Here is a 12,545-nt window from a genome sequence, read left to right on the forward strand (position 1 = left end):
TATACACAGCGACACACAAGCCAACGAGCACACAAATACAGGCAAACAGTACACTGATGGGCAAGACAGACAAACCCATGACCACACAGAGGCAACATCCAGACAGATGTGCAGGCACATTAGACAGGTAACAGAGAGACAAGCCGACTCAAGACACACTCAAGGAGAATCACCTCACAGACTCAGATACACACACAACACTGACAACATGGGTGGCCTACAGGGGGTGGTTTGGGGCAAAGAACAGGCCAGATGCCCCTGGGCCAGCCCCAAGCCGCAGAACCACACTGAAACTGACTCGTGAAAGTGGGTTCTCTGGGCATGAACTCTTCTGAAGGCAGCCTCCATCTCCTTCCCAATACGAGGGGCCCACCTTGCAGTAAGATGAATGGAGGTCAGACATGGAAAGGGCCTTCTCGACCAGGAGGGTGTTGAGACCTGCAGTGGGTGACTAAGGGTGATGGGGGAAAGGAGTGGAGTGCTGGTAGGTAGGGAGCCTGCATCCTGGCTGTGTGCCCTTGGGCAGCTCTGTCCTTCTGAGCCTCAAGTGTCTCATCTAGGTTCTGTCCTCCAGGGTCCCCGCAGGGAGCAGATGGCCAGCTCCTGTGAGTGTTCCCGCCAACACTGGGGCTCCAGGACATTACTCCTCCATCCTCCGCACATGCACCCAGGGCAGGATTCCCTCGTTGACTCCCTGCCCAGTACCCCCTGGCAGGGGGTAACCCAGTCAACCCAGTCACAGATGCCCATTGTCCTGGTCCCTCCCCTCCCCCTGGGGCTGGCCAGCTGAGGATGCCCAAAGACTGGGGGAGGGGTGCAGGGAGGTCAGAGAGAGGGCAAAGGGAATCCCCGGTACTTGAAGCTTCCCTCACCTAGAGGCAGCTGTGAGGCTCAGGCCAGGGATGGGGGGGTCGGTCCAGGTGGAGTCTCTTTCATCCTCCCGCTGTTAGAATCCTCTGGCCCAGGCCCAAACTGTTGAAAGAGAGGGGACTGCGCGATGGGGAGGTAAAAGGTGATGGGCAGGCCTGGCGGGACAGAAGCTCCATTGTTTGGGGCCCAGGCCAGCCTGGGCAAAGGCAGGGTTTATAACCAGGGCAGGAAGGGGGGGCTCTGCAGGGGGCGCCAGCTGGCAGGGCTCTTCCTTTGGACCCTGGATGGGGGACAGGTGCCGAGCACGACGCCCCCTGGAGGGGTTGATAGAGGCAGCAGTGTTTGGCGAGGTGCCGGAACTGAGTGGGGAGGGCGGACGCAAAGAGGGGTCTCAGGGCAGGGAGGCAGCTCCCACCCCACACCCACCCCGCCCCCTCGGGAGGATGAGCAGCCCAAGGGTCCTAAATCATCCTCCTCCAGATTCCAGTCATTCCTGGGAACGGAGGCGGCTTGGGGCGGCTCCAAGCTCGGGGGCGGGGGGGCGGGGGTGGGCACTGTGAAGAGCGGTGTGCATGGCTGTCTTTATTACTGAGGGGTCACGGGGCGCTTAGAGATTTTTGCCGCCCACACTCTCCCCATCGTTTCCCAAACTTAGGTCCCAAACTCGGAGCTCTGCTGCCCCCTATCTTCCCTTGTCCGCGTGAGCCCCTCAGCCCCACGGCGAAGCCCACTGGGCAGTTCTTACCAGTGTCACACCACAGTTGTTTCTGCTTCGGTTGGAGTTCCGCCCCTAAGGGAACGGCTTCCACCGGAGACCCAACAAGGTCAGTCACGTGCTCACGGTCCCTCTCACTAGTCCCAATTTCGGAGTTACGGCGGGCCTATTCCAGGTGCAAAAGAGCCGGGGCCCCTCCCTCCCGCCGCCGGGGCCGGGGCGGTGCGCAGGGCGGGGCGGTACAAAAAGCGATCCCGCCCCGCGTTCCTCACTTGACTTTGAGTGTCCGGCGGTCGCAGGAGCGGGAAGGCGGAGGCGAGTAGGGCAGCCGGGCTCAGCCCACACCCCTCACCAGGTAGGGACGCTCCCCTGCTCAGAGGGGAGACGGTGTAGACAGAAGGAACAGAGAGCATGAGGGGCCAGGTGGAGGGACCAAGACAGGTGGCAGAGAGCGAGAGTGGAGGGGGGCAGAGGGGCACAGAGAGAGGGACACGTGAGGGCACAAAGTCAGGGACCCCCATCGAGGACGGAGGCTGAGGGAGGCACAGGGATCCAGAACAGGAGGAGACCCTGGGTGCGAACCATGGGTGTTGAGTGGGGAGCACCAAGAATGCCACCATCCCCACCTCCTGTCCTTGAAGGTCCCCCGGCAGGTCAGGGAGGGGCTCCACTTCTTGCCTAAGCCCCTTCCCCCAGTAAGCCAGGGCACGTAAATTGTGGCTTCTCGCCCCTGTCCTGCCTGGGGACACAGGAATCAGGGTCCCTGCTGGAACCCCTTGGACTCACAGCCCCAGGAAGCTGGGAGATCAGTCCCTGGGGTGCCAGGGAATCTCTGTTGCCCACCACTTCTGACCCCTGAATTCTGCCCTCCCTGGGCCCAGGAGGCACCATGTGGCGATGTCCACTGGGGCTGCTGCTGCTGCTGGCTGGCGAGTTGGCCCTGGGTGCCCAGCGGGGTCGTGGGCGCCGGGAGCTAGCACCGGCTCTCCACCTGCGGGGCATCCGGGATGCGGGTGGCCGGTACTGCCAGGAGCAGGACCTGTGCTGCCGCGGCCGCGCCGATGACTGCGCCCTGCCCTACCTGGGTGCTACCTGTTACTGTGACCTCTTCTGCAACCGCACCGTCTCCGACTGCTGCCCTGACTTCTGGGACTTCTGCCTCGGCGTGCCACCCCCCTTTCCCCCCATCCAAGGTGGGCACCAGACGGCCAGGGGTGGGTCGCTTTGTCAAGCCCAAACTCAGCAAGGCTCAGGAGCAAGGCTGACACATTGACATTTCCAGGGGGAGGCTTTGTAGAATCTGGGAAAGAGACCCTGCCCGTCTCTCTGCACTTCCGGGAAGTCCCCACTCTGGTCTAACTTGAATCTCTCCAGTAAGATGGAAAAAGAAGAGCCTCGGTCTGTGGGATTTTAAGTTGGCCCAGGAGAAGGGCAGCCTCCTGCCCTTTCTCCCAGTCCTGCCTGTCTCCATATTCCGGACTTAGAAGGTGCTGGCCACACCTGGTGACTCACCCTCAGACTGATAAAGCACGCAGGGGCTGGTCAGCGTCATCTTAACAATTCCTCTGCCTTTGCTCAGGACTCTCTACCCCTGAGACGGCTGGTCACACCTGGGAGGTGGGTTAAGTCTGTTCCTGCTCTCAGCTCTCACCACCATCCACTCGCCCTTATGCAAGAGGAGAGTCACTTGAATTCTTTCCCACAATTCCATGGCGCTGCGGGTGTGAGACTGCATACCTGGGTTGTCACCCCAAAGTGCTGTGTCATCTTAGGGGAGTCACTCACCTTCTCTGGGCTTTGGCTTCCCCATACCCCTCCCACTCCCCATCTCCAAACCCCTACTCATTTAAATGGCATAGGATCTAAGGAATGTTGTGGAGGGCATCCAAGAGAAGCAAGAGGGATCCAGGTCGGAGTCACTGAAGAACTTCCCAAGTAGCAGTTGGTGTGTGACCCTGTAGGAGATGTCTTAAGTTATAGCTTGGCTTTAGTTTCAGTGAGGGCGGGTGTGTGTGAGTGTGTGTGTTTGGGAGGGTTCGGGACACCTGACCTCTGAGGACCTGGCCATCTCAACCCGTCGTCTCTGGTCTTGGCTCCACGTCTCTGTCTGACTTTCCTCCCACCAGGATGTATGCACAGGGGTCGCATCTATCCAGTCCTGGGAACCTACTGGGACAACTGTAACCGTTGGTGAGTGTTGGGGGCTTGCCTTGTGGGCTTTGTGGAACAGACTTGATTCAAACCCTATCCCTGTCACTCACTTGCTGGGGGCAAGGCCTTTCCCTTTTCTGAGCCTCAGTTTCCGCATCTGTAACATGGGAATTTTTACACGGACCATGTCAACTTCTGTACCAGCATTCCAACAGCAGTCCCCAGGAGCAGTCAACCATGGATGCCCAGCTCCAGGTGCAGCCCCTCCTGCCTGGGGCTAGGCTACCGCCCCTCCCAACCTTTCTCCCTGTCACGGGAGAGTCCAAGAAGGGGGCGCCAGGAAGGAAACCTCTGACTGCAGCATCCGTTGCCCTGGACCGGATGAGGGTCAGGGATGGCTGAGCTGGCAGCCAGCCAGACTGTAGCAGGGCCTTCCCTGGAATGTGGCCCCTCCTCCTCCCCCAACCCTCCCCACCATTCCCAGTAGGAGGATGAAGGGGTTGGGGTGCCCCCTTACCCTAATCTGAGGCCTGAGATGGGAGGTGCGAAGCCTTGAATCCCTTAATGGAAATAATGGGGACCCTAAGACTTAGAGGAGGAGGCCCTGCACCCACTCCACCCCATGCCCTGGGACTGAGAGGGCCCCAGGGAGGAGGAAACTTTTTGGAATGCATTACGCATAAGCTGTTTCCATTGCCTCACTGGCGTGAGGGGTGCCTGGGTCACAGTGAGAGTGGGGACTCGTGCATTTTAGCATGTGTCTGGGTGACAGAGCATGTGTGTGTGTGCATGCTTTGAGTGTGTGTGACCTGTGTGTGTGTTTCAAAAGATGGAGCATGCTTGCCTGATTCTGCTGTTACTGATAGGATGCCTCTGGACATGGAGGAGTTAACACGCTCTCTCGGTCCCTTCCCTAGGGCCTGGCCACCCAGGCCCCCTCTGGAATGCTGGGACCTGCTGCCACCAGTCCTGCCTAGACCTGCTTGGACAGCCCTGGGGGGCAAAGAGGGAGGTGGCAGGAAAGGACTGACCAAGCCGCTGCCCTCCCAGGCCAGTTCTGGCTGTGTTCCCTGCACTTGACACCTGACGGAGGGTGTGGGACAGTGTCTGTGGGCCTCCCAGGCTCTGTGAGCCCTCGAGGATGCTTTCGAGAGTCAGAGGGGGAAGGGAAGGACGAAAGCCTCCCTGAAAGTGCCCCCGCAGCTCCTGGGGCTGGAGATCCCAGCCATACTGGGTCCTCATCCCCTTGAGGCTCCTTAAAAGGCAACAAGGGAGGCGGGAGCCTTGGGCGGGCTTGAAAGGATGCAGTTTAGCATCTTGTCATAGCAGAGTTATGAGCTTGTAAAAGCACTATAGAATTCATAGAATTCAACTGTTTAGTCGACACCTATTAGAGACCTACTATGTGCCAGGTGCTGTGCTGGGCCAAGGAGATGCAGCCAGAATGCGGCAGACAGTCCTTGTCCCTGCACTGGAGCCTCTAGTCGAGTGGTGACACAAATAATAAACCTGTCGTTACAACCTTACAGGTGTGATGGGGGGAAAAGAGGTTATTGGGGCACCCTAGTTTAGAGTGGGATGGGGGCGAGGGAAGGCTACTCCGGAAGGGATATTTATGCAGATACCAGGCAGATGAGAGCATGAGTGGCCCAGGCCCAGAAGGAGGGAACATGGGGGGAAATGGCTTGTGGAACGGCCAGGAGGTGGGACCAAGCTCATTGCAGCTGGAGCTGTGAAATGGGAAGAGAGGCCCCGAGGAGGGGCAGGCTGCGTCCCGTGGGTCTCATAAGCTGTGCCAAGGATTTTGCATTTTGCTCTAAGTGTCGTGCACAGCCCCTTGGGGAGCACACAGTCTGATTTGTGTTGTTCAGAGATCTCTCTGGCTTTAAGAGAGGGGTGTGTGTATTGGGCGGAGGGAATCACAATGAAGCAGGGAGCCTGGTTAGGAAGCCACTGCCGGGGTGGGGGTGGGGGGTCCATGTGAGAGGGGATAAGGGGCCAGAGTAGGGTGGTGGTGGTGGAGGGGTGAGAGACAGGTGGATTCGGAGTCTTTCATGACCGGCTCATAGGGCAGGCTGGTGGTAGGTGGGTATGGGTGAGGGGCAGGCGGTAGGGGAGACACCACAGACCACATGGAGTTCTGGCTTGAACAGCTGGGTAGATAAGGTGCCGTTTTCTGAGTTGAGGATGTTAAGGGAGGAACAGGTTTGGGGGAAGATAGTTTGGCCATTCTGAGATGCCTTTCACACACCCAGAGGAGCTGTCAGGAGGCCAGCTGGGTAGGAGTCTGAAACTCAAGGGGGTGGGGAGTTGGGGTTCCTGTAATGAGAACAATCATGGAAGATAACAATTCTTGAGCACATCACATGGTCCAGGCCCTGGGCTGAGTACTTTGCAAGCTTGCCTTTTAATCCCTGGAAGGTGGTACTATTATTATCCTCATCTTACAGACAACATTGAGGGAGAGTTTAAAATAACTTACCTAAGGTCACATGACTAGTCAGCTAGACTCTGAACCCTGGATTCAATTCAGAATCCATGCTCTTCATCACTTCACTGTACTGCCCCATTCATTCATTCATTCATTCCACAAATATCTATTGGGTGGGTGGCTACTATGTGCTAGGTTTTGTTTTTAGGCACTGAAGGTATCAAACAATACCTGCCCTCAAGGACCTTAGATTCTGTGAAGAAACAGGTATAGACAATATAAATAACTAAAGATATAATACGTCAGATAGTGATGACAGGCTGAGGAGAAAAGAAAACAGGGAAGCAGGGTAGGAAGGGTGGAGGATGCTGAGTTAGGGTGGCCAGGGCAGGCCACCCTGAGAAGGTGACATTTGAATAAGGACTTAGAAGAAGTGAGAGGGGCCGTGAGGATGTTGGAGGAAGAACCGTGCAAAGGCCCGGGGGCAGGAGCACGGCTGGTGTCAACAGTCAGGACCAGCCTGGCTGGGACCTCAGGAACCAGGACGGGGACGAGGGGGTCAGAGAGGGGACAGGAGGACAGATCGTGCAGGGCCTTGTTGGCGCTGGAAGGACTTTGGCTCTTATTCTTGATGTGAAGCCAGTGGCAGGTTTTGGGCAGGGGAATGGCATGATATGATTTGTGTTTAACAGGATCGCTTGGGCAGCTGTGTTAAAAATATACCGAAGCGGGGGGGTGGGGTGGGCACTGGGCAGAATCGGGGAGAGCAGTGAGGAGGCTACAGCAGAATCCAAGTGAAAGGTGATTGGACCATGGTGGCTACGGAAAAGAATGAGACATGGTTTGGATTCTGGATGTGTTTTTAAGGTAGAGTCAACACGATCTGCCAATGAATCGGGTTAGCAAGTGAGAGAGGGTCCAGGGTGCCTCCCAGGCTTTTGGCCTGCACTCCAGGAGAGGATGGAGTGCCATTTTCGAGTACTGTGGCAGGCGCAGGCCTGGGGGTAGGGGAGAACAGGAATTTGGTTTGGGATGTGGTGAGTGTGACCTGTTAGACACCCAGGAGGTGATGTGGTGTAGCAGTAATATCCTTGAATCTGGAGTTTAGGGAGAGATCTGAGAAGCAGATATAAACTTGAGAATCATAAATTTGAAATTGACATTTAAAGCCACCAGGCTGGATGGGATCATCTGGCGGTCCTCTCATAGGTGCTGATGCAGAATTTCAGGCCCATGTTGACCTCTGAGGCCTCCTCCCTTCCAAGGATGCCCAGCACCACCTCACCTCTTCCTTTCCTCCTGTTCTTCCAGCACCTGCCAGGAGAAAGGGCAGTGGGAGTGTGACCAGGAGCCATGCCTGGTGGACGAAAACATGATCAAGGCCATCAACCAAGGCAACTATGGGTGAGAGGCCCTAAAAATGCCCCGAGTGGGCACACATGTGCGTGCACACACATACACATGTATGTTCTGCCCGAGATGCGTGTCCTGCCAGGCACACCCACACTCAGATCTTATTCACGCGTACATGTAGCTGGTAGGCATCTCTCCCGCCCACGTGCGCATACCTCCAGGACCCCCAGCCTTGGCCGGTCTGTGACCTCCATCCCCTCTCTTTCAGGTGGCGGGCTGGGAACCACAGTGCCTTCTGGGGCATGACCCTGGATGAGGGCATTCGCTACCGCCTGGGCACCATCCGCCCGTCTTCCTCCGTCACCAATATGAATGAGATTCATGTAAGTCCATCCCTGCCCACAATCCTGCCATCTCCTCTTGGCCTACCACCCCAGGGACCCTGGCACCCTGTGCCCTGCTTCTCCAAGGGCCTAGGCCTGTCCCCCACCAATAGGCTGTGTATCCCTGGACAAGGGACTCCCCTTCTCTGGGCCTTGGGTTTCTGCCTATAACAAGATGTGCTGCCCTGCAAGAACTGATGCTCAGATTCTGAGTTTTGTGGTCCCAGCATCTGACCCTCCCTAGCTTCTCTGGCCTCTCTGGCTTGGGAAAAATGTCATTGGTCCCAGTATGGCTGGGTTAGGGCCCTAAGGGCCAGGAGGTCACCTTGGTATTTTGGGAAGGGAGGGACAGACACTCCTCCAGCTTTGGCCAGAGAGCAGCAATTCTCGGAAACAAACACCATCTCAGCAGAACCCCCAGGGAGGAGGGGGTTTCACCCTTCCCACCAGTGGGACCCTCCAGAGGGAGAAATGAGAACCAGACCCAGAACAGTCAAAGGGCGAGGAAGGGAGCTTGAGCGGGACACATGCCGGAGGCTCCTTCCATCAGTGGCCGGCAGGGAGGAGGCAGTGACTGGCCAGAGCGGCCCTCCCTGCAGAGGGAGCTCAGCTCAAGGCTGAGGTGACCAGACCCTGCCCCTGCCCTTACTCCCCTGGGCCTCCGGCTATTTTCTGCCTCCTGCTGTTTGCCTTGGCAGCCTGCCCAGTCACGGGACCTTACTGCTTCTTCCCTCCCCTGCCCTTTGGGGCCTGAAGCCCAAGGTCCTGGTGGGAAGAAGGATGTAGCAGATCAGAAGGTACAGAGGAGGAAAGAGGCAGCGGTTGAGGATGGAAAGTGGCCCGACCACTTCCCTATTCCTGGCTTCAATTGCCTCACCTGTAAAACAGGACTAGTCACCCCCCACCTGACACTAGAGAGGCACTAAATGGTGTCTGGGTCTTCCTCTGGGTCACCGTGGAGGTTGCTGGAGTCTCTCAGCAACAGAGGGCTCAAGATCAAACTGCAGAAGGCCCTGGACTTTTTTTTTTTAAACATCTTTATTGGAGTATAATTGCTTTACAGCGGTGTGTTAGTTGCTGCTGTATAACAAAGTGAATCAGCTATGCATGTACATACATCCCCATATCTCTTCCCCCTTGCGTCTCCCTCCCACCCTCCCTATCCCACCCCTTTAGGTGGTCACAGAGCACCGAGGCCCTGGATTCTTGGGAGACCTCCAATGCCTAGGGCCCCTGAGCGGCAGTCTGGGGCAGAGGCAGGAGGCAGACAGTGACCTTTTCCTTGCAGACAGTGCTGGGCCCAGGGGAGGTGCTGCCCAGAGCCTTCGAGGCCTCTGAGAAGTGGCCCAACTTGATCCACGACCCTCTTGACCAGGGCAACTGTGCAGGCTCCTGGGCCTTCTCCACGGCAGGTATGTTCAAGGGCAGGGGCTGGCCAGGTGGGAAAGGAGGGCAAAGGCCTGAGCCCCCTGACAGCCCCTCTACCTCCCCCCCCCCACCAGCTGTGGCATCTGATCGAGTCTCAATCCATTCTCTGGGGCACATGACACCTGTCCTGTCACCCCAGAACCTGCTGTCTTGTGACACGCACAACCAGCAGGGTTGCCGCGGTGGGCGACTTGACGGTGCCTGGTGGTTCCTGCGCCGTCGAGGGTGAGCAGCAAGGGGGTAGGGAAGAGGGCATGAGGCGGGGGTCTTAGGAAGGGAAAGCCTGCAGGAAGGGCCTGGGCCAGGCTGCCCCATGCCCACTCTGTCCCCGCTCCCTCCTGCTGCCCCTGCAGGGTTGTGTCTGACCACTGCTACCCGTTCTCGGGCCATGGGTGGGACGAGGCTGGCTCCGCACCCCGCTGCATGATGCACAGTCGGGCCATGGGTCGGGGCAAACGGCAGGCCACCGCCCGCTGCCCCAGTAGCTATGTCCATGCCAATGACATCTACCAGGTCACTCCTGCCTACCGCCTCGGCTCCAACGTAAGTCTGCACTTGGGTGAGGGGGCAAAGGCAGGAGAGCTGGAAGGTTGGCCAAAGGCTTAAGCCTCACTCGCGCCTGATGGATACTCTCCTCCCCACCCCCTCACCCTCCAGGAGAAGGAGATCATGAAGGAGCTGATGGAGAATGGCCCTGTCCAAGGTAAATGCCCCTCATCCTGTCCCCTGATTCCAGAAGCTTGTGCCTGCTTGACACTGGGCACAGAGGCACAGGTGGTCCGTACAGCATTGAGCAGCAAGTCCGTTGGGGCCAGGAGTGGGAAAAACCATGTCCCTTCCCCAGGAGTAGCACCTGGAGGGGGCACTTAGAGTCTTGGTACCAGAGGCCCCGGGGCCTGGGCATGCATCTCCAGGCTTGGGTGTCAGTGCCTGTGCTGATGGGCTGAGCCAGCCCCATTTTGACCTCTGCCCACAGCCCTCATGGAGGTGCATGAGGACTTCTTCCTGTACCAGAGCGGCATCTACAGCCATACACCAGTGAGCCTTGGGAGGCCGGAGCAATACCGCCATCATGGGACCCATTCGGTCAAGATCACAGGGTGAGGGCCTTGGTGGGCAGGGGGGTTGGGGGCAGCAGGGCTTGCACTGGGGCCTCTGAGTCTGCCTTGAGTCCTTACCACCTCTCTGCAAAGCTCCATTTCATAGGGGAGGAAACCGAGACTCAAAAAGAGGAGGTACTTGCCCTGGGTCACACCAAGAGTTAGGGGCCTTTTAAGGTGTTCTAGAACTCTTCCTTCCTTACACACTGGGAAAACTAACTCCAAATGAAATACAGACAAGGATTCAAGAGTTGCTCAACCTCTCCTCAGCTCAGCACCTGTCCCAGCTCTGCCTGACTCACTCCCCCAGCCCTCAGTTTCCCCAGCTGATATAAGAGGCAATGCTAGAGTCACTGATTTCAATAGTCCAACCAATGAAATGTACTTTGCACACACACACTGCCCCCTGCCCCCCATCCCCCACCAGGTGAGGAGGGAGGGCAGGCAGATGTATGAGGTCCCAGAGAACTGGTCGCTGGGATGTGGATCCCTGGAGGGTGGAGGCCCAGTTTCCCTCCTTTTCTGCTTCCCCCTCCAGTTGTCCCTTTGGGACCGTCCCCACACCAGGCACAGGTGCACAGAATTAGAGATGTGGAGACTGAGGGAGGTGCAGAGAGGGACAGAGGGCTGCCCAAGTCCTGAGGGTGCACCCAAGTCACCAATGGCAACAGGGGCCTGGGCAGGGAAGGCCGCGGGGCGGGAGCTCCTGAAAGCAGGTGAATCAGCGCCCTTCCCCCTCCGGCTCTGCCCCGCAGGTGGGGGGAGGAGACGCTGCCCGACGGAAGGACGCTCAAGTACTGGGTGAGTCCCTGCGCCGCGTGCCCTGCGGCCGCTGTCACCTTCCCCCGGGCCTCCTGTCCTCTTCCCCCACTCCAGTTCCCCTCCTCACGGCTCCTTCTCATTCCCAGACGGCGGCCAACTCGTGGGGCCCAGCCTGGGGAGAGAGGGGCCACTTCCGCATCGTGCGCGGCGCCAACGAGTGCGACATCGAGAGCTTCGTGCTGGGCGTCTGGGGCCGCGTGGGAATGGAGGACATGGGTCACCACTGAGGCCGCGGGCACCACGCCGGGAAGAGCCCTCTGTGGGGCAGCAGCCCCCGCCCGCCCGACGGAGCTCCGGGCCCCAGGGGCCTAATCCTCGCGCGCGAGGGTTCCGCTGACGCTGACGCAGCTCCCGGCTTGGGAGCCTCGGACAGGCGAGGCTGGCGGAGCCCCCAGACCTCCCAGCGGGGGCCGGGCAGGGCCTGGCCAGGAAGGAGCAAGACCACCGAAGCTAGGACACCCCCTTCTCCGGCCCCACCACTCCACCCCACCCTTGTACTCTTATTTCTCAAAGATATTTATTTTTCTTTTCACTGTTTTAAAATAAAAACAAAGTATTGATAACTATGTATCTTGGAACTTCTGGATGTGGAGAGCCAGGCCAGAGTTTGGGTGGCATATGGTTAGACAGCAGAAAGGACTGCCTAAAGCCATGCTGGTTGGCCGGGGTGGGGGGTGGGGTGGACCAGAAATCTTAGCCTCCATTCAGCCCTAATTGTCAGTGGCCCTGGACACTGACCCACTTGGAGGTGGGGCATGGATGGCATGGCTTCTGGCCCCTAGAGAGTCGTGGGCCCGTGGGAACCACTTCTCAGACGCTGAGTCAGCGCTGCCTGGGGCGGGGGAATCCAACCCACCAATCAGCAGAACTGGTGCCAGTGCCCAGCAGGCAAGGGGGGCACAGCCCCACAGAAGCTGGAGCCTCTGTCTCTGCAGATCAGCCTCTCCAAGCCACCCAGGCAAAGGGGAGCCCCTGCTTCCCCTACCCCTAGGCCAGGCTGGGCCTGCCTCTCTGAGCCCTCTCCCTCCCCCACCTCCCTGTGCTCCCAGTGCCTGGAGAATTAAGTCCAGGCCTCGGCCTGGCATTCAAGGCCATCAGGACCCACCCCCACCAGCCTCCTCACCAGCTTCTTCACTCAGTGCCCAGGCGACTCCAGAGTCCTCACTGCTCGCTAGTGTCCAGTACACACGCAGACCACTGGGCATTTGCACATGCCGCTCTCAGTCCAGATGCCCTTCCGTTCCACCCCCTCCCCTATCCCACTGCTGTTTCAAAGCCAACTCCAGGGTTTC

General features: G+C 58.3%; 1 protein-coding gene across 2 annotated transcripts; it reads left to right on the top strand.

The window, feature by feature from the left end:
• The first annotated feature begins 2,474 nt into the window (after window positions 1-2,474).
• On the top strand, window positions 2,475-11,480 carry TINAGL1 (tubulointerstitial nephritis antigen like 1). Of its 2 annotated transcripts, XM_065884007.1 has the most exons (11): window positions 2,475-2,778; window positions 3,712-3,775; window positions 7,479-7,571; window positions 7,789-7,903; window positions 9,192-9,315; window positions 9,406-9,556; window positions 9,685-9,874; window positions 9,989-10,034; window positions 10,308-10,431; window positions 11,187-11,232; window positions 11,340-11,480. In XM_065884007.1, exons 1-11 carry the CDS (start codon window positions 2,475-2,477, stop codon window positions 11,478-11,480), a joined length of 1,398 nt encoding a protein of 465 aa, XP_065740079.1. The 2 variants fall into 2 exon arrangements, with proteins under 2 accessions (XP_065740079.1, XP_065740090.1); XM_065884018.1 differs by lacking the exon at window positions 7,479-7,571.
• Window positions 11,481-12,545: the final 1,065 nt, after the last annotated feature.

The sequence above is a fragment of the Phocoena phocoena genome, chromosome 1 (genome assembly GCF_963924675.1).
Source record: "Phocoena phocoena chromosome 1, mPhoPho1.1, whole genome shotgun sequence".
In the NCBI taxonomy this organism is placed as follows: Eukaryota; Metazoa; Chordata; class Mammalia; order Artiodactyla; family Phocoenidae; genus Phocoena; species Phocoena phocoena.